At 38.4% G+C, this 25566-nt stretch overlaps 1 protein-coding gene across 4 annotated transcripts in view; it reads left to right on the top strand.

The window, feature by feature from the left end:
• Positions 1 to 17349, top strand: part of TOX (thymocyte selection associated high mobility group box) — a 286212-nt gene extending 268863 nt beyond the window's left edge. For all 4 annotated transcript variants that reach the window (XM_036998280.2, XM_036998278.2, XM_073229570.1 and 1 more), the window contains exons 7-9: positions 9136 to 9522; positions 15855 to 16003; positions 16350 to 17349. In XM_036998280.2, coding sequence (XP_036854175.2) covers positions 9136 to 9522; positions 15855 to 16003; positions 16350 to 16386 — 573 coding nt within the window. In that variant the 3' untranslated portion in view covers positions 16387 to 17349. The remainder of the gene's footprint in view (positions 1 to 9135; positions 9523 to 15854; positions 16004 to 16349) is intronic.
• The last annotated feature ends 8217 nt before the right edge of the window (positions 17350 to 25566 follow it).

Raw genomic sequence — 25566 nt, 5'->3', positions numbered from 1 at the left:
ATGGATCTCACACTTTCTAAATTATCTCACTACTCTTGAACCTATTTATATTTCCTGCTGATACTGTCTCACATTTCTATAAATTTATAGACTGCACAGAATGTGCATAAAATTATAGCAAAAATATAAGGTACAAAATTAGACCCATCCAGCCATTCAGTTAAATAGCCACATTGATATTATTCAGATCAATATGCCCAAAATGTAAGGGGGACTCTTTGAGAAATGAATCCTCCTTACTTCATTCAAGGTAAGTTTCTTCTTGAACATTTTAAATAGTTTTAGTCACAGCATTTTATATATGAGAAATCAATACATAAAGTCTCAACTCCAATCCAGGGCATCTGATGTTCTACAAAATGCTAGAATACTGATAAGCCTTTACTTTCAAAACAAATGTCTTCAGATCTGCTCTTAGCTGCAACTTTTCTTACTCTTCATTCTGAGTTGCAACCCGCAGTATACGGCAATTTGTGTAAATGCTGCAAGTTGCCATTTCTACATTTGAAAAACCAAGCATTTTTTACAGCTTACTCTGATGTTTTTCATCTCTTTGGCAATAGGAATTTTGCTGGAACCGCTGAATGTCTATTTATGTACAACTATCTATCGTGTGTATACAAATTGAAGGAAAGTTACAAACACCCTCCCCATGTTAGAAAATGGCCCTCTGACCTTGTATGTGGGTGGGTATTTGCAGTCTGACCTTGCGGGCACATTCAGAAAATTTACCAGCCTGTTCTCCCACTGCACATGGCAACATGTATAAATACATTTCTTTCCCATTGTGAATTATGACAAGGAAAATAATAGCCATTCACATTTATATATATATTCTATCTATGTTACAATTTTTTTAGTTTGTTTAACTTATTTCCCCATTCTCAGAAATCTAAAGGTGCAATCATAAAATGCTATGTGGTGGTAATAGTTACAACTCCAGGTGATGGCAGCACCCCAGCCGGACTCTGTGTTTTCCCATGCACTCATGCATGTATTCATCTGACAAGCTTCCCTGGGCATGTGGTCAGTGCCAAGCACCGGGCCAGGCTCAGGACACAGTGCAGAACAGGGAGACCCATCATGTTTACTATTTGGTCTGAGAGACTGACAATAAAAACGTGAACAAACAAAGGACCAAGGTGTCTGAGAATTGCAGCATTTTAAAGGAAATAAAGCAAGGAATCTGCTAGCGTGGCCACAAAGTCCTCTTTGACGTTGGAGCTGTGAGCCAAAGGATGATAAGGAGCTGTCAGGACACAGAGGGAGCCTGAGCGGCAGGCCCACCAGGCAGCACTGTGGTACTAGCTGAGATTCCGGGACAAAAACGTCTCGTTGAACTGAGAGGACATTGGTGTGGCTGGAGCTGAGTGAGGAGAGGAGGTGTGGTTTGAGATGAAGCCGGGAAAATGGGCAGGGGCCAAATCACGAAGGCTGGCAGGATGCTGAAAAGGGCTGGGTTTTATTCTCAATACAAAGGAAGCCACTGAATGGGTTTCAGTAGGGGAAGAAATAATCGGATTTATATTTTTAAAAGATGACTTTGTGTGAGTTCCCTCAATCCCCACACCTTATCCCTCAAAGTAAGCTTGATTATCCACATTTCACTGAAGAGGAAAAACCGCCCAGAGGTAACAAGTACATGAGTCTGGAGTTGACCTCTACTCACCATCTCTTTATACCGGGCTTGCTGCCAAATATATACATATATTTATATGTATATATATATCTCTCTTTAGAACTATGACCTCTTATCATTCCCAATAATATTCTATGGCAACTCTTACATATTAGACAACTGAGAGTAAAGCTGCCCTGGTTTAAATGAGACTTGGGTAGAAGGCTGCCAACTCACCCACCCACCCCCCAAACCAGCAGCTGGCCCGAGACCCTCAGGAATCTGGGGCCTGCAGGAAGTTTGCAAAGCACTGCTGTGCACCAGGCTTTTCCAGCTGTGCAGGGGATTCACCTGGTCCTGTGGAGCGAAGGATAGATCCACACAGTGTTAGACCTGCTCAGTAACAGGCCCAGCACAGGCCACTCTCTGCTGTGCAAACACCTGAGAATCGAAGGACGCATGAATAAGAGCATAGATGGTTGCAGACACGACCCTGGCCAGACCCTGGAAAATTTTATTCAACTTCTGGCTTTATCATTTAAAAGGGAGAAGTTGGAGGGATTTTAGAGGAAAAAGTCATAAAAGCAATAGAAAGGTGAAGGGCAGAAGATAGTAGCTGAGAAAAGAGAATTTGAAGTTACTAAGACTGGGAAAGACCTAGGTATGTCCAAGCCATGGACCTTAGACATGGGATGGCCATTACATGTGCTCCATTTTCTCTGACTCTAGAACAAGGAAAGAAACACTATTTCAAACTAGGGGAGTTTAATATGAACAATAGACATTACTAAACTCTTGAATTGTTTGGGTAAACAATTTCTTTCCAGAGGAACATTTAAAAACAGGAAGCCAAGTTTTGTACATAAGGATTGGAAAAGATCTCTAAGATATCTTCAATCTCTGTGCTTCCATAGGGGCAAAAATGTTAGGGATCCCTGAAGTGCCACCAGTGTCACACTGAGAGTCCTAGAAGGCAGAGAAGTCCACAGGTATATGGGGCATGTGGATCTGGGTTCAAACTCCAGGTTTTCCACATCGTAACTACAGGTCGTGCAAGTTACTCAGCTGTTCAAAGTCTCACTTTACTTATGTGTTAAACAGAGAAGATCATAGGGTTTCTATGAGGATAAAATAAGAAGCGCTATGTAAACTGAATGATTCGGGACCCCATACAGGAAGCATATAATAAATACCAGCTATTTATTGTTATTATTAATATTACTTTTATGTTTAATGTTACTGGTAGGTGTGCAAAGGACTGGGGAAGGTTCGTGTGTGATTAAAAATTTAGCTGACTTATGTATTCAATTTGCAAGATTGTTTTGATATAAAGAAATTTTGAAAGTAACATTAAAATTTTTTTAATTGCCTTATGATACATCATTTTATAAAGATAAGAAATCATCTAGATATTCTTAAAAAGTCATCTACACAGGTTTCTTAGTTGAAATGGTCTTTATGAGCCTTTAGCTGAGCCTTTAGGGGGCACTACGAATATATGCTCTTGTGAAGGAAGGCTAGGGCTCTCTGGCTTGAGCCATTTTACACACTATTTAAGGTCGGTTAAGGTTGGGCTGTTAAGTAAAGCCTAAGGATATTTAGTTTTTCCATAGGCTGGAATTCCTAGACATGAATCGAAATTATTATGTTGAAAACAATCTATGACTTTAAAGCCATTGGAACTAGTTTCATTTCACCACATAGACCAGAATTTATATTCCCAGAATGAGTGTTGCATTCAAAATAGTCACCTTGGGAGGCTGCAAACTGATTTTATTACTGCTCCCAGAGTTCAAAAGATTTTTGAAACTCCTGTTTTAGAACTGTAGTCAGGAAAAGTTTATGAACCACAAGTTAGAAAATCCATTTTGTTACATTGTTTTTACACCTCATTCTTTTCCTGAAGCATCACCCCAATATAACCCACAGACTTGACTTCCAGTGACTATTAGCAGTTTCCAAAAGTCACATTCACCATCAAAAGACAGAGTTGTCTGAGGAGGATAAGTAAACAGTGTCCCACAGACTCTGAAGAGAATTCTAGCAGGAAGTTCCTGAATATTCCAATAAAAGCAGCATTATTGAAATAAGTGCACAGCTTCTCAGAAGTGTCACCTGGAAGGAGGGAACATTTGGATGAACATGTTCTGGTATGTTGAATACAGTAATCAATTCATGACTTCAAGGGCACATATCAAATTAGAGATTTTGTTTCTACAAATGGAAGATTTTTTTCAAATGTGGTATTGGACTATATTGAATTCAATTAGGAAAGTTTTCTGTTGCCACAACCAAGAGTGAAGAATCACAATTCTCAGTTCAATTAAAGCAGAGTAAATTTGAAACAAAAGAAGTGATTTCTTTTGTTTGAAATAACTTACAGAATTCATGCCCAGGAGAGCTATTGAGACAAATACTGAGTCTGAAAATGAAAATGGGATGGATCATTTTATGAAGGTTAACATAAAATTTGCATCTCTGTAAGCCCAGATCATGATTTAAAGATAATAAAATCTCATGCTTCAGGGTGTAAGTTAATCACCACAAGGACCAGAAAGAATTTTCCTTTCAGAAGTAGCAAGGCACAATTGAGTGGGTGCATAAATCTTGTTTAATTTCCAGCGCATCAAGTATTGGTCAGTGTTGAAAACAAGAATCCAATTAGATGGACTATTAATCTGATTTGGCTCAGCAACTCCTATATTGTTGCTTCCACTGAGTTTAATGTCTTGTGTTTATACTTTGCTCTCTTAAGTAACAACTGCTTTAACAATCTTTTATTTTTATAGTACCTATCATCCCAGAATGTGGGTATTTATACACTATGCAGTATTATCTTCATTAAACAAAGTAAATGGGATTGAAACCATCTCAGATAATCAATAACTTGGTTAATAGGAAACATCTTAAGGGTTTAATTGTATCCCTGTGGAAGATTCTACTGAAAGACCCAAAAGGTCCCTATTGCCACATACATACCCCCCAGTTTGCTTATAGAAAACATCTTTGAGAATCGGTGGTCCAAAAGCAAATAGGAAATAGGACTCACTCACAAATAGCAAGAACACAGTCCTCCCACAAAAATGACAGATTCAGTTGTGTATACAGTGGTAAAATCACATTTGTCAGGTGGCCTACACAAAGTACACACCACTAAATAAAAGTGGTTAATGTGTTTGAAAATAGGAGCAATTCCAAATTATTTCATCTGTGTGAGAAAATAGTTCCAATTTAGGAAGGGTAGGTATAGAGATCTTCTTATACAATATAATTGATTTGCAAAATTGTAGTCTTGCTTTAACTGTAGCCAATAGTTTAATTGGAAGAAAATGACAATGAGAGTAGATTAAATTTATGATTTTTTCATTTTCCTGTTTAATCATATTATGAATTCATGGCATTTTACTATAGAAAATGAACTTATTCTACCTATCTTCTGAAACAATATAATAGCTCTGTAACTAATAGATGGTCTGTCCTATTAGTGTGCTTAAGAATTAATGAGCAGTGAAGCTGGAAGCAGGTATTTTTTTTTTCCTATCTAAAAAAGTGGACCTTTACATAAAATTACAAACTCCCAAAATGTAGGTGGAATACAGTAAGCTTCTCTGCTGCCAGCCATCCACTCAAGATCCAGTAAGAAATAAAGGGTAGGGCACCTAGCCAGAGGACAGAGTTAGGGGTTATTAAGTGCTTATCACTCCTGGAAGGGTGTGGTTCATGCTGTGAGCAGAGAAGAGAGTGGAGAAGATCAATCTGACATTCTGTGGGCTTTCAAAGGTTTCAGATCTTTCCTCACCCTTAGGGAAGAAGAATAGCGTATCTTGTCAGGAATCTCAGAAAGAACAACAGTGACTCCATGAAGTATGGTTCAAGAAAAGTCATTCAGTCACTCAACAAACATGTTTGTTTGCTCTCTGTACTTGGCACTGTGCCAGATACATGTGACACACAGATTCAAGTCCCAACCATAAAAAAGATCATTTCCTTGATAATGCAAGATATGTCATAAAGACAGAATAAAGGGAGAGCCACTACTGGAGTGCTCGCCAGGTGTAGGCATATGACTAGACTATCTTATCACATTTGACAATTTAAAAAGTAAAGGGAAAACATGCAACTTCCCAGTTTTTTTCTCCCTCTAAGTCATCAATTATCTTTCAAGTGCTGCCTAAATCATTATTTTTGGAAATCTATTTATTTGCCTATTGTTCTACTAGTGATTAAAAGTTACTACTCTTTCAAAATAGGCTTAGCATTACTGAGCATTACATGCTTTAGAATGGAGAAGATAAACGACACGTAATGGCTAGATAGAAAATGTTTTGCGTTTAATTACCATGAATGAGAAAAGGGAGACTTCACACAGTTGGCAATGGAGTATCTCAAATTAGGTAGCAATCTGTTTTCACTATCTGTATGTCTGTATCAGTATCTCTACATCTTTCTATCATCTACTATATAGTGGACCACATGGTATTATTCAAAAAGTAGAATTCAGGAGAATTTAGTTCATAATTTATTTTAAATACAGCATTGAGGAAACCATTAATACATCCTCACCTTAGTTCTTCTAGGCTATAATTGGGAAGCTACCAACTTTCTAATTCCTTCAGGAAATGTGTTACTATCCTTAGCCTAGAATAGGCAATTCACTATGTAGATGGTATTCCAGGAAACATGATACAATGAAATTATTTTAACATGACACCTGGATTATATAATTTAAGTATGCATTTTGAGGCAATAAAAATTAGTTTATTTGATGCAAGAAATAGGACTATTTAAACTGAAATGTCTATTTGCAATTTTAAATATGTATGTATAATTTATTAATTCTTCTGAACCAGTGTTTTCCATTGAAGACTATTCCCATGATATGATCCACTGAGAAAAAGATTTCTGTGGTTCTCACTTGGAGATTCACAACATGCTGAAGGCTCTGAAAAGTCCTGCAGTAAAAGCACCCATTTCACCAGGCCAATGCTGTTCCCACCCATATTTTATCATCAGACTTTTTTTTTTAAAGACATTTATTTTTCCACAAAGCACTACCCTCCCCCCCCCCCCCGCCCAGTGCTATTTAGAATCTGTGTGTGTCAAGAAGAGAAGAGGGTGCTGTAGCAAGAACTGCTTGGACTGGCTACCCACCATGAAGCCAGCTCTGCTGCTTGTTAAGCATCTGTACGCACCAGGAATTGTCATTTATATTTCAAGTGTAGCATTAAGTGTATTTTTTTAAGTTTGTTTAAACAAATGTGTTTGCTTAATTGTGTTGCTGTAATTCCTGGGATGATTGAATGATTATGTCTGAACAACATGTCTTATGCATCTATGTGCATGTTGTTCACATACACATACATGAACCTCCAAGTTCAGGCCACATACCTGTTACTCTCTATGTACCATATCAGTAGATAATGAGGTGATCATTGGCTACAGGAATTAAAAAATGAGAACATTTTACAATTACATGTATTTCATAGTTTTGGTAGTTGAGATATGTGAGTGACTTTTCTTCTATTTACATTGAAAACATCTACAAAGCAAAAATAAAGCTGCATAACATGTATTAATTTTTATAGCTCTCTGGTCATTGTGTAGTCATTTCTTTCCTATATGAAGTTGATGCAGTATGTGACTAAGTATGAAATAAACATGAAATTAGCCCTTCCCCAATAGGCTAAAGAAAGGGAATGCAAACACAATGAAACCTCTTTTCCAGATGACTTGAACACCCAGACACACAATGAGCACATAATCTCATTGGCATATATGCAATGGCTTTTGAGGCATATTGCTGTAGTACATGCTATTTTGAGGTAGAACTAGACAATGTTTACACAGCCTGAATTAACCTATTTGACCTTTTCCTTGAATTGTTCATACTCTGCACATCAACAATAAGAGTTTTTAAATGGAAGCCCCCAAAAAAATCTACTTACTTTTTTTAAAATTGAAAACCAACCTCTTAGTTACTACATCTAGCAAAGCTTCTTTGGCTAAAACCTCTGCTTAAAATTTTCAGTGGATCATTTTTTGACATTTTTAATCTTAATACCAAAGACAGAGGGTCTGAATGTTTATTCCTGTTTCAGAAGGCTGCATCCACATTGACACAGAGAAGAACATTATAATGAGAGGGTTCTTTGGAGGGGCTTGAATACCTTGGGTACACCTGGCTAGATGCTCTGCATTGAGGATCCAGGGGTTCACAAGGTCCCAGGTTTCCGTGGTTTAGCATTATTTTTACAGAAGTCAGTTGTGTCCTTTCTATTGAGGGAGTCTGTGGGGCTCGCGGTCCATTTTCCAGCCTGGACCTCCTCGAGGCAGCACCCCCATGTAGCATCTCTGTTAGTGTGGTTTTCATTTAATTTTCCTACATGATGGGAAACAGCGAGCTGCCTTGCTAGCACTGTTGTAGGCTGCCTTGTGAGAGGTCCCATGTTGAGTCACATCATCGTGCATGAAGAACCAGTTTCCACAGCATGCCTGGCAGGTGATGGCACTGCACAGAGCAGGAGGAACTCAGAGAGACCCTGCAGTACCAAGAGCCCCAAATAGACTTACAACCTGAATAAGCATGGCATCGAGGTGGCAGAATAAGGGCATATGTGCATCCTCAGGACCTTGTTCTGACAAAGTGCCTTTTCCTCTAAAAGGCCATTTTAGCCTTTCCTTCCTCCAGCTGGTTTCACCTTTCCCCATTTGCTGTATCAGTCTCTTCCTCTCAGCCAAAGTAGGAGGTAGGTGCATGCCCAGGAAGAAATATCTCAGGGTTACTTCTTTATTCTTTTGAGCTTCGAACTGATAATGTCTAGTTTTTAAGCCAATTAAAAGAATATTAAGAAATAGCCATATGAAAGTATGAAAAAAATTAGGGCAAAATTATATTAATTTATGATTGAGTCTAAAACTTCTATGAGAGATTATTTTTATCTTGTTCATTATAAGAAAGAATTCATCACCAACTTCTTTAAAAAAAATCAAGATGAGCTCTACAATTACTTTGAAGGTATATTAATATGGTTTTATATGACTTGAAAAAGGCATTTTAGAACTCTTCTCTTCCATACCCATTGCCATCAACTAGCTTTGTTTTCTTTGTGCGAAAATGTAGACCAAGACTCTTTGATAATATAAAAAGGAAAAATACAAGAACAAGCATTTAAGCAACAGGAGATCCCTGTTTGTGCAGTGATGACATCCATCCCATGGCTCATCTTTGTATCTTTGTTTGGATGATGAGGAAAGTAACCAAGTAAGGGAGCATGTGGGCAAAGAAAAAAGTTTATTGTTTCATAGATTATTTTAGATTTCATAAAAGACATAGAAGAAGCTCTGCCATGAGTAAGTCATGGTACAAATAATGGAATTCTTAGATAAGAGAGTCAAGAGTAGTACTGGGTATTGATTTATGTGAACATTCATGAATTAAGTCCAGAACGTGTTGCTAACAGAAATCAACACCCCATGTGTCAGTCTCTTAACCCAGCTCTTGTCTGTTTCCCCAACAGAGCTACAGTGAACCTGTTGATGTTAAGACATCTCAAGCTCCTCAGCTGATTAATTCAAAGCCGACAGTGTTCCATGGGCCCAGCCAGGCCCACTCCGCTCTGTACCTAAGTTCCCACTACCACCAACAACCAGGAATGAATCCTCACATAACTGCCATGCACTCCAGTCTCCCCAGGAGCATAGCCCCCAAGCCGAATAACCAAATGCCAGTGACTGTCTCTATAGCAAACATGGCTGTGTCCCCCCCGCCCCCACTCCAGATCAGCCCACCTCTTCACCAGCACCTCAGCATGCAGCAGCACCAGCCGCTCGCCATGCAGCAGCCCCTTGGGAGCCAGCTCCCCATGCAGGTCCAGTCCGCCTTACATTCCCCTGCCATGCAGCAGGTAAGCCCTCCTGCACCGGTTCTTCCGGGGATGTGTGCCGGCAGGGAGTGGGGGTGGGGGGGTGTTTTCTATTCTCTTTCAGTGGAGAGGGAACTAAAGATATTCAACAAACATCTGCCTCTGAAAAAGTATCAATTATAGGGGTTGGGACTGGGCAGCATTATATGACCACAATGTTGATAGTTGCTTCTTTCCTAATCTCTAGTTTCTCTCCATTTTGCTTCCCCTTGCTTTCTAATCATCCTTCTTATTTTCTTCCTTTTGAGTAAAGTGCATTTGCTATTTTGAGATGAATTGGTTCTAAGATCTCTTTGGGCTTGAGTATCCTACATTTAAAAATAAATATGTTGTTGGAAATGGAGAAGGTCCTGATTAATATGCCTGTTGAGTCCAGTAAATGCTGCAAAATGAAATCAGACCCACTGTTTCTGGTCAGAAATATCAAATTGGTACAACCTTAAAAGGCCTAAGAAGTGAACATTTTAACCAGAGATTTATTTAAAAAATGGATATCTGGCTTCTGCATAGATTGGAAAGGAGGAGGTTTGGGAGCCTCCCTGCCCACTTCCCAATTATTGAAACCATTTGTGTGCAATCTTAGCTAAACTTTTCTTTGAAATCAAGTTTTCTCTAGGGTTTTGTTGTTATTTTAAAATTGGAAAATTAGGAGCAAATGCTATAAACTAAACTGAGCATAAAGCACTCAAAAGTCTTAAAATCCTGTCTTTAAAAATAGATCAAGGTAAAACATACAAATCATACCAAATTCATCTATCACTTTTATAATCCAATTACACTCTTGTTCCCAGAGCTGTAATTTAATATGCAAACACAGGTTTCCTATAGAATTGATATCTGGCCTTCTGTGGAATTTAAGTCTCTATTTGGAATAGGGTGGGATGGAGGGAAGCCAAAAGAGGGGTCAAATAGACATAGTCCCAAATTCATCTTTATTGCTATAATTACGGACAGGATTTCTGAGAGCTGACAGTAGCAAACTTTGATATATTACCTTACCTCATCTTTAATTTCAGAAAATTTATAGCATGAGTTGTAGCATTATCTTTATTTTATAGCTGAGGGAACTCAGGCTTGGCAGAGTTGAGTAATGTGTCCATAGGTTGCAGCTGGAATTCAAATCCAGGTCTGGTTAGAAATAGAGGCCTGGATTCTTAAATGGTAGGCCTGATGCCTGTCACTCGTAAACATTCTTACAGATTATTACCCATTTCATATTAGAAAACCAGTGTCTCCTAAGCATTCAGAGGGCTTACATCCTAACTAGTTCTCAGATTAAAATGAATATGGAGAGTAAAGGTGTTCATCTCTACTGAAATTTTCCTTGGTCCTAGGCCAAGACTATTGATAAAGCTCTGGCAGCTTACTTACCTATGTTCAACAAACCAGCTGTTAACAAGGGAAGAAGACAGGGGGAAAGCCAACTTCCGCCATCTTGCTTTGTCTGCAGCACTGTTTGTGACCAGCAAGTGATATTCATAGGGTCAAATTTATTCTCTTTCTATCAGACATCACTCACCATGAAAGGGGCCCTTTTGGGTGTCCACATTTTAAAGAACCAATCAATAGTGTTGCATAAAGAATTTATCATTTGAAGGACACAGCCTTCAGTTGTGTGGGTTGACTCCTGCCTAAGGGTGCTGGCCAACTGAGGGCCCATGTTTTGCTCGAGGTGCTGTAATGTGGGGTTTCTTCCCAGCAGAAAGACAACGGAAGGCACAGTCCCCTCACCAAGTTGAGGGCTAGAGCTCTGTCCAGAGAGGACAGCTTTTTTCTAATTTATCCATTCAGAAATGGTCCTTTTTTCTCTTTATACAAACACCTTGATGATGGCTGTTACCCTGAATAGTTTTCAAACATTTCAGAATTACATGCGGCCACATGTGAAATCTCAAGAGATTTGTCTTTCCATATAAAATCTGAACAGAATAGGAAAAAATAGAGAAGGTTGCAATGGACAAGTTATTCATCAATCTTTAAGTCAGTTCTATTAGTGTATCTCAAGAAGTGTTCTTACCGAGATGGTAGGGTTGATTTCAATTTACATTAATAATAGAAGACAAAAATGGCATGAACCCAAAATGGAGAGTAACTAGCTGACAGACTACGGTGACTAAAATAACTTTTAATAATGCCCTGATCATGGTGGGTAGTCAATAAAGTAATGGTTAATGGACAAATGAACACATGAGCAAATTTTAAAGAGTAGTAAAAGTGTTTTGATACTAGGAGAAATTATAGGTTAGTTTGTAGAATCTCAATTCCTTGGAAGTTTTCTAAAATTTCATTTATTCAAAAAGAGATTGGCTGAACCCCTTACATGTTCCAAGCACTGTCTAGGCTCTGGAAATTGAATGATCAGGTATTGAGGCCTCTGACCCACGGAGTTCACATCAGAGTTGGGGGAAGGGAGGCAGTGGTAATAAGATTAAGATAAACAGATAAATTATTAAGGTCCCATGGAAAAAAAAAGATGAAACAGGAGGTCAAATTACATAATGTGGAGGACCAGCAAGCAGTTAGCTGGAGTGGGTGAGGAAGGTGCCCGCCAAGGGCCGGCAGACACCTGAAGGGTGAGAAACGGAGGCAGCCTGCAGGGAGCAGAAGGCATGAGAGAGAATGCCGCCAGAGAGCGGCAGCCGGGAACAGAGGTTCGGGCTGGCAGGATCTAGTTGGGGAGCAGCACGGCTTGTCCAGGACTTGGAAAAGAGGCCAATGGGGAGCACAGAGAATAAGGAGAGAGTGATGGGGAATGGGGTCAGATTCATGGGCAGGTCACTGGTCTAGGATTCTTCAGGTTAAAGGGGCTGTCAGCCCTAACGTGTTGATAATCCTAAAATCGGGGTCAAAGAGCCCATAAGCCCTTGATGTCACTAAATGTATTACAGTCACAGCAGTCTGTCAGGGCCAACGTTCAAGCCATCGAGATTGGTCTTTAGCCTGTGGTTGAGAGCCAGGTTAGGAGTAAAATTCCACCTGATTCCTTCCAAACCACCTTTATCCTGAGAATGTTCACTTCCTCGGTATAGGTAGCATCTTCATATATTCCACCACCAAAAAAAGAAAAAGAAAGAAAGGACATTAATGGCTGCCATATTTACCACATTTTTAAAATAATCTCTCTTATTTCAGTAGTACTTTAGCTTATTTTATTATCCCTTTGCAAATGAATGTACCCTACGCAAATGATTGTATAGTCCACCAGAAATAATAGTTTCATTTTTTTCCGGAATAATATTTTATACACTAAACCCATGGACCTGCTTTTTGGGGGTCCAGTTTTCTTTTTTTTTTTTTTTTGTTCACTATATTGTCAAATGAGGGCAAGAGAAAAAAATCATTAATATCTGTCAACTTCCTTTATAACATTAAGAAAAAAATCTTTGTATGATATCACACAGACAGATTTTCAATTTCCTTGTGTAATAAACAGCTGCTTTAGGATTTGGGTGTAATTTAAGGGTTAAAAAAATCACATTGACATTGATGAATAAATCGGTTGTGAAGACAAAAACATTGATGCCTGTTGAAAATACGTCTGCAGACAGACAGGAAATGAAATTAGTTCCCAGTAAAGTGTGGGTGTGAGAGGATCACTGTTTGGTTGTGCTGCAGGCTTTTTTAGGACTTATTATGGTGGCACAACAAAACTGCTAGAGCTACAGAAATCTAATTAAAGAGCAAATGTCCCTTCTGACATCAAATCAATCTTTATCATGTTTCCTATTTTTATTTCAATCTGGCACCAGAAAATGAAATTTAAAATTCCAGGCATGCTGCAAAACAGTTGGTGATTTTTCTCTTGAGCATTAAAATGCAAAATATTCAGCCTTGTTTAATTGGGCTGCTAAGCAAACATTTTTCAAAAATGTACATCATCGTTACATATTTGCATCAATAATAAAAATGCACTTGACCCTAGGTTTGACCTCAGCATCTCTTTATACCATGTTCAGAAGGCTGTTTCATTTTCTAACTTGAAAGCAAGTAAAATAACGTTACTTCAGGCTTGGCTTGTATTTTTCTTGGTCCTTGGTTGTTTTGCTATTAGTGATCTTAAATTTAGGCCTTGACGTTAGCTGAATTTCATGGCTTTGTACTTTGTAGATGACACATAATTTTGGTTTTATAAACTTATTATGAAGTTACTTATTATACCTTAAACTAATAACTAAAAATTTTTACTACAATTTCTTATTAAAAATTAATGTTTTCCTGATATTCCCCCACCCAATCTTGAGGAACCATTTTCATCGAATGGGAAAAGAACAGTCATGGTTTCTGCTGTTGATTGTGTGGGGTTGAGTGGGAGCGGGCTGGTTTGTTTTTATTATTTGCTTTCTCATATGTTTCCATACCTCCAACTAAACTCAACATATTTCCAGCTACTCTATTTCTGAGGCTTGTTTACTTACAGGTTGCATTGTGCTGACTGCAGAAGTACAATACGCAGGCATTAACTTAAAAAGATAGGACAGCCCTGGCACGGACACATTTCCAACAGGAGTATCAGCTAGTCTGTGTTAAACTTTATTAGAAAATGTGACTTACTGAGTCACTGCTATGGGCTAGGCCCTGAGAATATCCAGTAAGAAATTGAAACACTCTCTGATCTCAGGTCCCCATGGCCAGCCCTTATGACACAGGCTAAAATGGAAGGCCTTCTCTCCAGTTTTTTCCTACTGTTTGCCCAGCAACATACTAGACACTTAGGGAAAGAAGGCAAGAAAGCTGGCCAATAAGCCCCGTAAAAACAATATTATAGCACCATAATGAAATTCACCAAGGCCAGTACAAGTTCCTGCTTGACAGGGACACAGGATGGTCTGAAGAAAGAGAAAATCAAATCAACTTGGGAAGGATAGGAGAACTAAACATCCAGCTATATCTCTAACTTTTCACCTTCCTATTTTGGGGAAATGTTTATAGCTTAAACTGCAGGTGGTGTCTACATAAACACACTTATTTCCCACAATTTAGGAAACATGCTATTTCACTTAGTCTGTGGGGGTCAGATAACCAACCAGGCTGGCTGGATTCTCTACTTTTCAATGATTTCTTTCCAAAGTTTTGTCTCTGTCAACCACAGCTTTGGTAGGAGTTATTGTGGACATTAGCTTGAAGTCTTTATCATTTGAACAGAAAAAAAAATTAATATCTTAAAGCCAATATTGAGAACTGAGGACATTTGATAATAGGTGTCTTTTAGTCTTTACCCAAGGGACTCTCAAACATGAATAAAAGTCTAAGGAAATCCTTAGTTAAAAATCAATCCTCGCATCATTCCGCTGAGCTTTAAAAAAAATGGTAAAAACTCAACAATATTATGCCATCAAAAGCTCCCTGCAAGTAAATAGGGAATGGTTCATTTTTTAATCTCTTGATTTTCTCAGTAGTTAAAATCCGCTGCAGAAAGAGACAACCACAAGATTAAGATGCTTTTTTGGTCATTTCTAGCAAAACTTGCTTATGCTGCTCTTGAATTCACCAGATAAGCTAAAAATAAATCTTAGTGTATTATGCTTTTTGTTTACCAGATACAGCTACATACTTCAGAGATTCTGTCCTTGAATTTTTAATAACTTTGCAAGGATTAAAAGTCAACACTTCACCATGCCAGTGTATTAAGAGAATCTTCCTGAAGTCTGATTATTTGCTAGTTAATAGACTTTTCAATTAAAAAATATTTGCTCTGTCTTATGCATTTTCTTCTCTGTGTTTTCCAATGGCAAGTTGTTTTGAAATTCTTTCCCTAGATTAGTCCAACAACTGTTAAAACGCTTTGATAGAAATTTTTTAGCTGAGAAAGAAATACAAATAAAAGAAGAAGCAGATGGTCTCTTTGTGATTGAATGAAAAAAAACGGGTTTTGAGAACAATTTGTGAATAGGTGTAGTCTAATAAAACACTCAGCCACCTGCTGCCTGAATTCTTCAAAAAAGATTCTGTTGCATATTCTGGGGATTAACTATTAATGCATCCTTAGGTTTGATAGGAAACAAAGTTTGAGGGGTTTAGGTCCTTTTTCCCTTTGTTAAGATTGAGTTGGTTTCTCTATGTTTTAAATTGTTTCTCAGTTTATCTGCTCAAGAGTATAATTAAAGGTTTTCTAGCATGGTTAAACGAAGGAAAGGTAAGAAGAACAGGGTTGTGGGACATTTCTTTTCTACCTCTGTTTTATGTTTTCAAGGCCCTTTGGAGAGACACAAGCAAGGAGGGCAGTAGTGTCTGTGCAAAAAATGGATAAATATTTAGGAGCTTTTCTTCTTAAAATCCACTTTGATCCTTATTTGTGGACTTGCTTTCCCTTTCAGGGATTTACTATTCAACCCGACTATCAGACTATAATCAATCCTACATCTACAGCTGCACAAGTGGTCACCCAAGCAATGGAGTATGTGCGTTCTGGGTGCAGAAATCCTCCCGCCCAGCCGGTGGACTGGAATGACTACTGCAGTAGCGGGTAAGCAGCCAGTCACCGCCACCTGGTGGTAAATAGCTCTCATAGCCTGCGAGTCATGCCGTGCTCCCTAGTCGAACGAAAGACCTCTTTTCTCCCTGCTTTCTAAAAGATGATCTGTAAAGAGTCCACATCTGGGAAACATCAGAAGACACTGCTCCAGAATTTTTTAAGCAGTTTTCTAGCCATTCCAAGAGTAAAATGCCTTTTAGATCCCTGTTTGCTTTCACTGTGCTCTTTCCCAGCGTGTAACTCCATCCCTGAAACTAGAACAAACAGACATCCCCATGGTCCTGTGGCCCACATAGTCTGTAACAAGTCATTGTCTGTCTGTATTTTCTTCACACAGGGGCATGCAGAGGGACAAAGCACTGTACCTTACCTGAAAATCTGAACACCTCTTCTTTCCACTGAGGAATTCAGGGAAGTCTTTTCATCGTGGATTGCTTTGTACAGTCAAGGCAGTTCCCCATTTTATTAGAAAATACAAGTTGCTAAGCACTTAGGACCATTTGAGCTTGTGGGTCACCCACTCTGGAAGAAATAGTCATGCTTCTTTATTATTTTTTTAATCCTTTATGGACATTGTTTTTCTTCTTCCCTGAAGGAAATCTGGACCATTCAGATTTTATGTTGGTTTTTTGCTGTGAAGTGCTGCGCTATAGTAACTGCCTTAGCAACTGTAGATGTCTCGGATAAAAGTCCTGGATTTTCCATTGGTTTTCATAATGGGTGTTTATATAAAACTACTAAAGACTTTTTAAATGGCTTGATGTAGCAGTCATAGCAAGTTTGTAAATAGCATCTATGTCACACTCTCCTAGAGTATAAAATGTGAATGTTTTTGTAGCTAAATTGTAATTTGAAACTGGCTCATTCCAGTCTATTGATTTCACAATAGGGGTTAAATTGGCAAACATTCATATTTTTACTTCATTTTTAAAACAACTGACTGATAGTTCTATATTTTCAAAATATTTGAAAAAAAAGTATTCCCAAATGGTTTTAATTTAAAAACAAATTGGCTTTGTCTCATTAATCAGACAAAAAGAAACTAGTGTTAAGGGAAGCGCAAACACATTTATTTTGTACTGCAGAAAAATTGCTTTTTTGTATCACTTTTTGTGTAATGGTTAGTAAATGTCATTTAAGTCCTTTTATGTATAAAACTGCCAAATGCTTACCTGGTATTTTATTAGATGCAGAAACAGATTGGAAACAGCTAAATTATAACCTTTACATATGGCTCTGTATTATTGTTTCTTCATACTGTGTCTGTATTTAATCTTTTTTTATGGAACCTGTTGCGCCTATTTATGAAATAATAAATATAGGTGTTTGTAAGTAAATTTGTTAGTATTTTAAAGAGGTTTCTTTGATGTTTTAACTTTTGCTGGCAAAAAAAAAATCACACTTCTTGTGAATACTTTATTATTTAGTTTTACAGTGACATGAAAAAAAACAAACCTAATTTTCTTTTAGCAGCAAATTAAAGTAACCAATCCTTATTTCTACATTTCTTTGGTTGATACAAATGAAACCTATGATATTTAAGAACTTTCATTCTTCATACAATATAACAGAAAATTGTCCTAAAAGTTACCCAAGTTCCAAGATGAAACAGATGGGTTCTCTACCTGAAAAAGACTGCTTCTTGGTTCTCAGCTGGTTTTAGTCAAATCCCTTCCTCAGGAAAAAGAAAAAAATTAAAGTCAAATCAACCACAGTTCCTCAAGCTGCATGCTTTTCCCCAAACCCAGACAACATTTAGGAACTAAACCAGGCATGGGAGGAAGGTAGGGGAAGCATACTGTCAAGAACATACCCACAAATGAAAGGTGAGTAATCTGACAGCCAAAAAGAAAGGGAAGGGATTCTAACTTAAAAGTTGTTGATAGAAATTGTGGTTTTTGCTGTCTTTTGTGCCTCTACAAGCTACTTCTCTTTCCAGAATTCCTGGGTCTTCCAAGAGAATTCTGAGGGTACTAGAGATGTGCTAGGGAACCAATAGCATTGAGTCTGACTAAAGGTTTGCATAGCTTTTATATCAGTAAGAGCTAGCAAATTACTCCCTTGCAGGGGATTGTATTAAGAAAGCTAGTCTGGAAATCAAGAGAATGGCTGATATCTCTTTCACAGAATGTGTGAAATAAACTTAGCAATTTAACTAAATACAAATATATGCATTTTGTAATCCACTCAGAATTAAAAAGACAAAAGGTATGCTTGCTTTGGAATGATTTTAGGTATTGTACAACCTTGAATCACTTGAGCGTGTAATAACTAATAAATAATGCAGATCCAATGTGATTATTAAAATGACTGTAGCTGAGAGCTCTAATTTTCCTGTCTTGAAACTGTATAAGAACTCACGTGATTAAGTTCACAGCTTATTGTTTGTCTGTTCAGTATTTTAGAAATATACCAGCACTACTAATTACCTAATGTCTTTTATTTATTATATTATGCTAAAGTGAAATCTTCACATGCATAAAGCCAACACTGAGAAGGTAATTATGGGATGAGACCAACCGTCTCTGACTTTGATAGGCAGTTGTACAGGAAAGCACGATGTTGTTTGCAGCTCTTCTTGAGCAGGTGCGCGCCCAAGGTAGAGAGAGTGTTGAAAGTCGAAACCAAAAGCAGTAAAAAACAAATGTAAATAAAAGAAAATACATCAAAATTAAAATTCTTACCATGCGTGACCGTATTCTATTTGGATATCCATCAGTCTCTAGAGGACTGATCCAGTCTGTTAAGAAATCCCAAAGAAATTTTAAGCAAATTATGGTGAGGCACAGTTGGGATTAGTGGCTGCCCCAGCCACAGTGTTCTTCCCTGAAACACTGAGAATGCCCTCCCATCAGCCTGAGCTCCAATATGGTGAGGAGCCAGAGAAATCCCCCCACCTTGATGGAAGCCAGAATCCGGCCAGGGCAGAGCAGCTTGTGGCTTGTAACTCACAGACACAGCAATGGTGCATGTTACAGCCCCCTGCAGGATTCCTGGACCCCGAATGAAGTCATTCTAGGAGATGTAGAGTAACACTGAACCCATTTTACCAACACGCCAAAGTCAAAATTGTAACTTGAAAATATATTACTTTCAAAATTATATAATTTGAAAAGACGGTATGACAGTAAGTAGAAAAAGGTTGACTTGTGTCTCTAACGTACACAAGAAAGAATAACCTAAATTCCCATTCAAATGTGAACAACATTGACAATGGAAAATTAGTCAAATAATGACTTCTAGTGCATCAACTTAGTGAGCCTTGCTAAGAATGAAAGTTGGTCTCTGTGATTGTTTTCATCTGTTGCCTCAAAAGGACCAAGCCCTGTCCGAATGGGATGCGAGTGGTCGCAGGAAGCCATGGTGCAAAGAACAGTGTGTCCTGGCTCTGATTCATTACTAAGAACTTCTTTAAGTGTTTGAATTCAAATTTTAAAATAAGCACAGCAACAGCCAATTTCCTTTTTCTGTAGGTTCCTCCCTTTTACAAAAGAGATGCCTACTCGTTTAAAAGGTAATTTGATAGAACCATATGAAATTGCCAATATTTGACCTTTTCATCTACAAAAATGGAAATTTCAAATGGTTCTACCTTATATTGTTGTTAACTGGAGGTGATGGGTCTTTGGCTATAACCTCAGATATGATTTCAAATGGAGTTAAAAGTTATTTACAAATCCTAGGAGAAAATCCTCAAAGAAATAATCAGCTATGTTTGTTTACAAGATGCCCCACTTCAAATCAGCCCCAGACAGCCACATTAAATTAAACAAAGAATGTTTTAAATTACCAGATTCCAGTAAATCCCAATAAACATCCTTATTTCCTTGTTATAGTAAAACATTTTATGTGAAAATTCATAATAAATAGGTTATCTGCTGGAACATGAAAGGTTTTGTGACAGCTGTTCTCTTAATGTTTATTTGTTGAAAGGGAATTTGATCTGCATTTTCTTATTCCATTCATAACTCTCATTTTAAGGTAATACAGAAACACAGAGAAAATCATCTCTTTTGCTCATGACTGAACATTGAAGTAGTGGCCAAGCAAGGTACAGAATTCACATCATAAATTTAAGCCCCCAATACTTATTATACTGAATCACCTAATGGATGAATTCATGTGAGTCAGGCAAGCAATAGTACAAATCTCTCTTTGTTTCCCTAAAATAGAATAATTTCTTTACCTCTAAGCAATTTGGAATGTCATAGCACATAGTAGGGGCACATTAAATGCAATGTTAAATAGAAAGATCAGTGAAACATCACAAATCAGCCTCAACAGGAATTGTATGATGTTTACCTGACAATGATGATTTAAAAGCTTGTTAAATATAGGGAAATATATATTGCAGAAAAGCATAAGGAGTTGAAGAAGAATGGGAATCTTTCATTAAAAATTAAGACAATTTTCATTTGTAACTAAAGTTACAAGATTGAAAGAATTTCAAAATGAGTTGTGCCATATATTTTTGATTTACAAAATTGAACAAGAGTTTCCAGTTACAAAAACAAAAGATATAATACACACTCATCACATCACGAAAGTAAGAAGCAAGGGAGAGAAAAGGTGCTAGACGAGTAGGAGTGCTGAACACAGGAGAGGAATTTCAGGAGACAAGTGTATGGAATGCTAAACTTATGAAAGGATGCAGAATTTTTTTCCTAATTACCAAGTGTTAGTATGACTTGATGAAATAAATAAGCCATATTTCCCAGACTCTGCCTAATTAACACCTGGATAAGGAGAAATGGTCCCTTTTTTTTTTTTTAAGATTCTCAAAGATTTCCCTAGGTTTACTTGGAAGCAGGCCCCAGCATGGAACAGCTTTCCCTAACAGAGCAGTTTCCAAGTCTTTGTACAAGACTATTCCTTGGAGAGACGGGCTATGGAGCATCCTGACACCATCAACCACAAAGGAGAAAGGCTGGGAGCTGTGGGAGGGAGAGGGAGCTTCTGAACCAACATACACACACTTCCAAGTACATGTGTGTCCAGAGATATTGGACTTTGCCTTCTCGTTTCTTGCTTAGTCAACATCTTGTCCTCTGTATCCAGAACCAGACTACCCTATGGTAGGTAAGAAAAAGTGAAGATGAAGCTCTCGTGCTGGGATCAGGAACTGAGAACAATGGTGTATTGTATTTCAGCACTGGTCAGAGTTGTGCTTTACCGATGGAGCCCACCAACATGAGTCCTGTGATTGTCATCATTTCACATTTTATTAACAGCTTGCTAGCAAAGACATTTGAAAGTTAAATTTCATTCACACTGACATGAGGCCAGAAAAAAAAAAAGTAACTGGAAAATAAAATGGAGAGACTTATAATTCTACAAGAAAAAAAATCATTCTAAAGAAAGACTATGAACCAAACTACAGTATTTTAAAAGCTGCAGAGTCCTTGTTTGACAATTGTATGTTTACAATAAGCCTAAACATAATTGCCCTGATGGGCTGTCAGGGAAAAGATTAATTTGGCAAAGATTAGTATTGACTTGCTGTTTATTAAGGCTTTTAAACAGCTGTATCTGGCAGCATTCCTGTGAGTGCCTGTCATATCTGAAAATCAGCCTCACGCCCTGGTGCTCGCCAGCTGTTACTAAACAATCTTCTACCACTTTGAATGTCTTTCTCCAGGCCAAACAGCAAGAGCAAACTAATGCCAAATGAGCCTTTTTCTCCTCCTGTCACTTTTTTTTTTTTAAGGTGGGGGTGGGGGAGCTTCTGAACACTGAAATGTCAGCTCGTGGCCGATGGCTTAGCTGATAAGAGGTGCCGGAAGTCAGGAGGTGGTTTGGGTGCTAGATGAATATATTCCCCACATACAGAGTGGTAATGCTGTTAGTCACTTCACACAGACAAAAAACCACAGCTTGCAACTGTTGTAAGGCAAAAGGTTTTAAAAGACAGTTAGAAAGTGGCCATCAAAGGTTTAGAGCCATCAGATTTCCAGAATGAATGCTTTGTTTCCTCAGACTAGCACAGGCCCTCTTGGCCATTAACACTAAGAAAAGCCCCCACAGTGGGATGCTGAGGAAAAGTTAGGTGGTGGCTATTATTCTTTATCATATGAACTGAGGTTTCTCCCTAGAACTCAGAAAGAGGATGTGCCACCTCACATTTTGATTTAGTGGAAACCTGTAGAATAAGACAGGTTTGGATGTTTTCAGGCCTGTGAAAGAAAGGGCAGATTGAGTTTTATACTAGAATAAGACCCAGTACTTTCAAATCCAAGAACAGTCATAAAGGCAATGGAAAGAATAACATTCCAATGGAGTTAAACATCAGGCTATAAAGGGCCCAGTGTTAGGGTGAAAGTCACATTAGTCTTTCCAATATGACTGCTTTTTTGAGGATTAATCTCAGCCTTTTCAAATTGCATAAGGCTGGAGTAAGTTGTCAGAGCAGATGCCAAAGGACATTGTCATCTCTTAACCCTTTCACTGCTAGCACTTCCAGTACACTGCATGTAGTGAGGATGGGGGACGGAACTGCCTAAGGAGCTAAGCTTTCTGTTTGGCCATTTAAAGCAGGTGCTTGTCCATGTTTAACATCCAGATAACTTTGTTTTGAAGTCTTTGTTATTGATTCAGTCCAATGATGGCATTTGAATTGAGAACGAATCCTGTCGAATTCCAAGGTATAAACCACAGGATGATACTGCTCAGCCCTGAGAGCACGCCATTCCTCCACAGACATCCAAGAACTCTACCCCTAATCTTTTCCACATACCATGACGGTGGGTGAAAGGTAGATAAGACATATTAATTCAACACTTGCTGTTAGAGAACTGAAGTGACATGCCTTCTGAGGACATAAAGCATGATGGGTATTTCACTGAGCCCCACTGAACCCAACTGAGCTGGGCTCAGTGCTAAGAGCTTTAATTCCTGGTTCTGTGGATGCCCAGGCTATGGACAAAGGAAAATCTAGAGAACAAAATTCACCTAAAAATTAATCTATGACTGTAAGCCACAGAACATTCTGAGTCCTAAAATAGCCCTCTATTTATGAGCACTGTTGCTGTTTTCTAGGGCAAGAGCTACCTCTGTAGGGACCTGCCCACTCTGAGAAATCAGGCCAAGGGCCAGAGTGTGAAGGAATGCTCCCTGTCTACTTAACTGGGTGGTACCATCCCTGAAGTTAAAGCACATCTGTTGGTAATTAAGTTAAATTAAATTCAAAGAATAATAGCACCAACCTCTATTCCTAAAATATCAATACCATTTTAAAGGACCCAAGAAAGGCCAGGGTTGGGGTAAGGGGCGGGGGGATCACTTAGGCATATTCTTACCATGTTTTCAGGAAACACATGGCAAATATTTTCTTCATTGCTTTATAGGTTTGGTTACCTGTAAATCTTTGATTATTCATATGAATAAACTGAGTGTGCAAGGAAAAGGAATAAACAAATTGGAAGACTAAGTCTGATAAGGCCAATAAACTAAGTGAGGGTCCCAGTGATTTATTGAGGATTCCACTGTGGTTACATAAGAACCAAAGAGAACAATGACTGAAAGGAAGCCAGCCCCACGCACGTGGCCCATGGAAAAAGTCCTTCCAGAAACATAATGTTACTGGTATGATGTTCAGGCATGTAGAAATTGTACCATGTGAAAGAAGCTCACACCAATAATCATTGCTAGATTGATCTTTGATCTAGTTAACCCAATTTCCCGAGCCTGAGGGAACACCGTAGAACTCATCTCTCTTTGAATAGTAAGCAATTCTGTGGAGTATCTTGTATTTTGTTTTGTTTTTGTTTTTTTATCAAAATAGACCCACAGAAACCTAAATCTGGTCTTGGTTAGAGTTTCATACAAGAAGAAAGAAAGAACAATATATCTAAATGAAACTGCAATTTCCGGATGATATTACAAAATACACGTATCTACAAAACCATGCTAGCTGTTGAGTTGGATCATTTTTAACACCTGGTTTCAAGATGTGGTTTCAGCAGACCAACCTAACAGCAGTGACAGTCCTTTACAGCACTGAGTCCTTGGGTGTTGTTTTAGATTGAGCTTTTCTTCTCTCCCTTTCTCTCTCATCCTCTCTTTCTCCCTCCTTTCTTTTCTTACAGGGGAAAGAATCTGCTACTTTGTGTAACTTTTCCCTTTCTTGAAATGATTCTAGCCTTAGGTTTCCAGAACATTCACCTTAAACACACGGACAGCTGGGGGAGCCAGATTGCCTGTAGCCAGCAGGAGTTGGCCTCCAGTGTCACTCGCCTGATCACTTTGTTAATTCTCAGATAAATGGAGAGAAATTCCCTTTTCTCCCCTCCCTCCCCCATTCTAATTCAGAGCAGCCAGGAGTCTCCATGGACTTGTCTATATGACTTCCCATTTCATACCACAGATGGTTTAGATAAAAACTATTAGTTTCATTTACTGAAACAGCTTCATTTCACCAAAATGAGCCTGTATTTAGCATTTTTGCCTAAAGGTTTGTTCTCCCATTTCTGGAGATGTACAGGAGTTTTGCTGACATCTCAGGCTTTAGTCATCATCTTTCCTGCCACCCAACAAGCTTTGGGGCCAGAATGAAGTTGATTAGTTCTCTAAGAGGGAATTTACTTTTTTAAAAAGCGGTATTAGAAGTCCTTTACACATTGGACTTACGTATCTTTTCTTACAACCTTGGAGTTTGCACTTTTTCATGAGGTTAGTTTGATCATTTTTATTTCAGCGTAAGGGCTGTGTATGCTTGCCAAACAGAATACTGCTGGCTCTTTATCTTGATGTCATTAGCTTGCAGAACATTCTCATTTGGACAACACACTATACTGAAAAAAAAGAATTCCTCAGAATATATATATTCAAAGAGAGAAACTGCAAATAAGTTCAAAACTTGACCCACTTTTGGTTATTGTGTGGTGCTTACTGGATGCTGCCGTATGTTCAGTTCCTGGGTTAAGACAAGAATTTTAAGAAATTGTCTGCTGTTATTTAAGGATTAAAATGGCAGGTGGAAATGTATAATAATCTACTTTAATGACTCACAACAAGAACTATATAGTGCTGTGAAAACTTGACTGGTTTCTGAAAACACAGCTGGTGTAAGCTAACCAACTTGGTTTCCAGCTCCAGTTACCCTAAACAATGCCATCTTCCCCATTATCCTGAATGTGGAGGCATTCGTCTTCATCTGTGTTGCCTTATTCTAGGAAGGAAGGAGGAGGAAGAGCAAAAGGAAAGATGCAAAGGAGCAAAACCTTCAAAGTCAAAATCTCACAAGCACACGATGATGCCCTAGATTGGGATATACAGCAAATCATCATCCTGTGAGGGTCCTTTCCCAGAAGCACTGGAGAAATCAGATTCCTTCTACAATCACAGTTGCCTTCCAAAGAGTCTGGATCCTGTTTGAAGAGGGGTCTGTTTGGGGTCTTGTCCTGCAGAATGACATAATGGAATTGCATGTATAAAACCAAACAGGAACCGAGTTCAGGTGCAGGAGCTAGAGAGAGCTGAACTGCTCAGCCAAAAACAGGATGCAAATCATTTTGAGTGACAGAGGATATTTTACACAAAAGGAGTGAGGAAGAGGA

This window comes from Manis javanica, chromosome 2, assembly GCF_040802235.1.
Source record: "Manis javanica isolate MJ-LG chromosome 2, MJ_LKY, whole genome shotgun sequence".
Classification (NCBI taxonomy): domain Eukaryota; kingdom Metazoa; phylum Chordata; class Mammalia; order Pholidota; family Manidae; genus Manis; species Manis javanica.
This window is presented reverse-complemented; position numbering and strand designations above follow the sequence as displayed.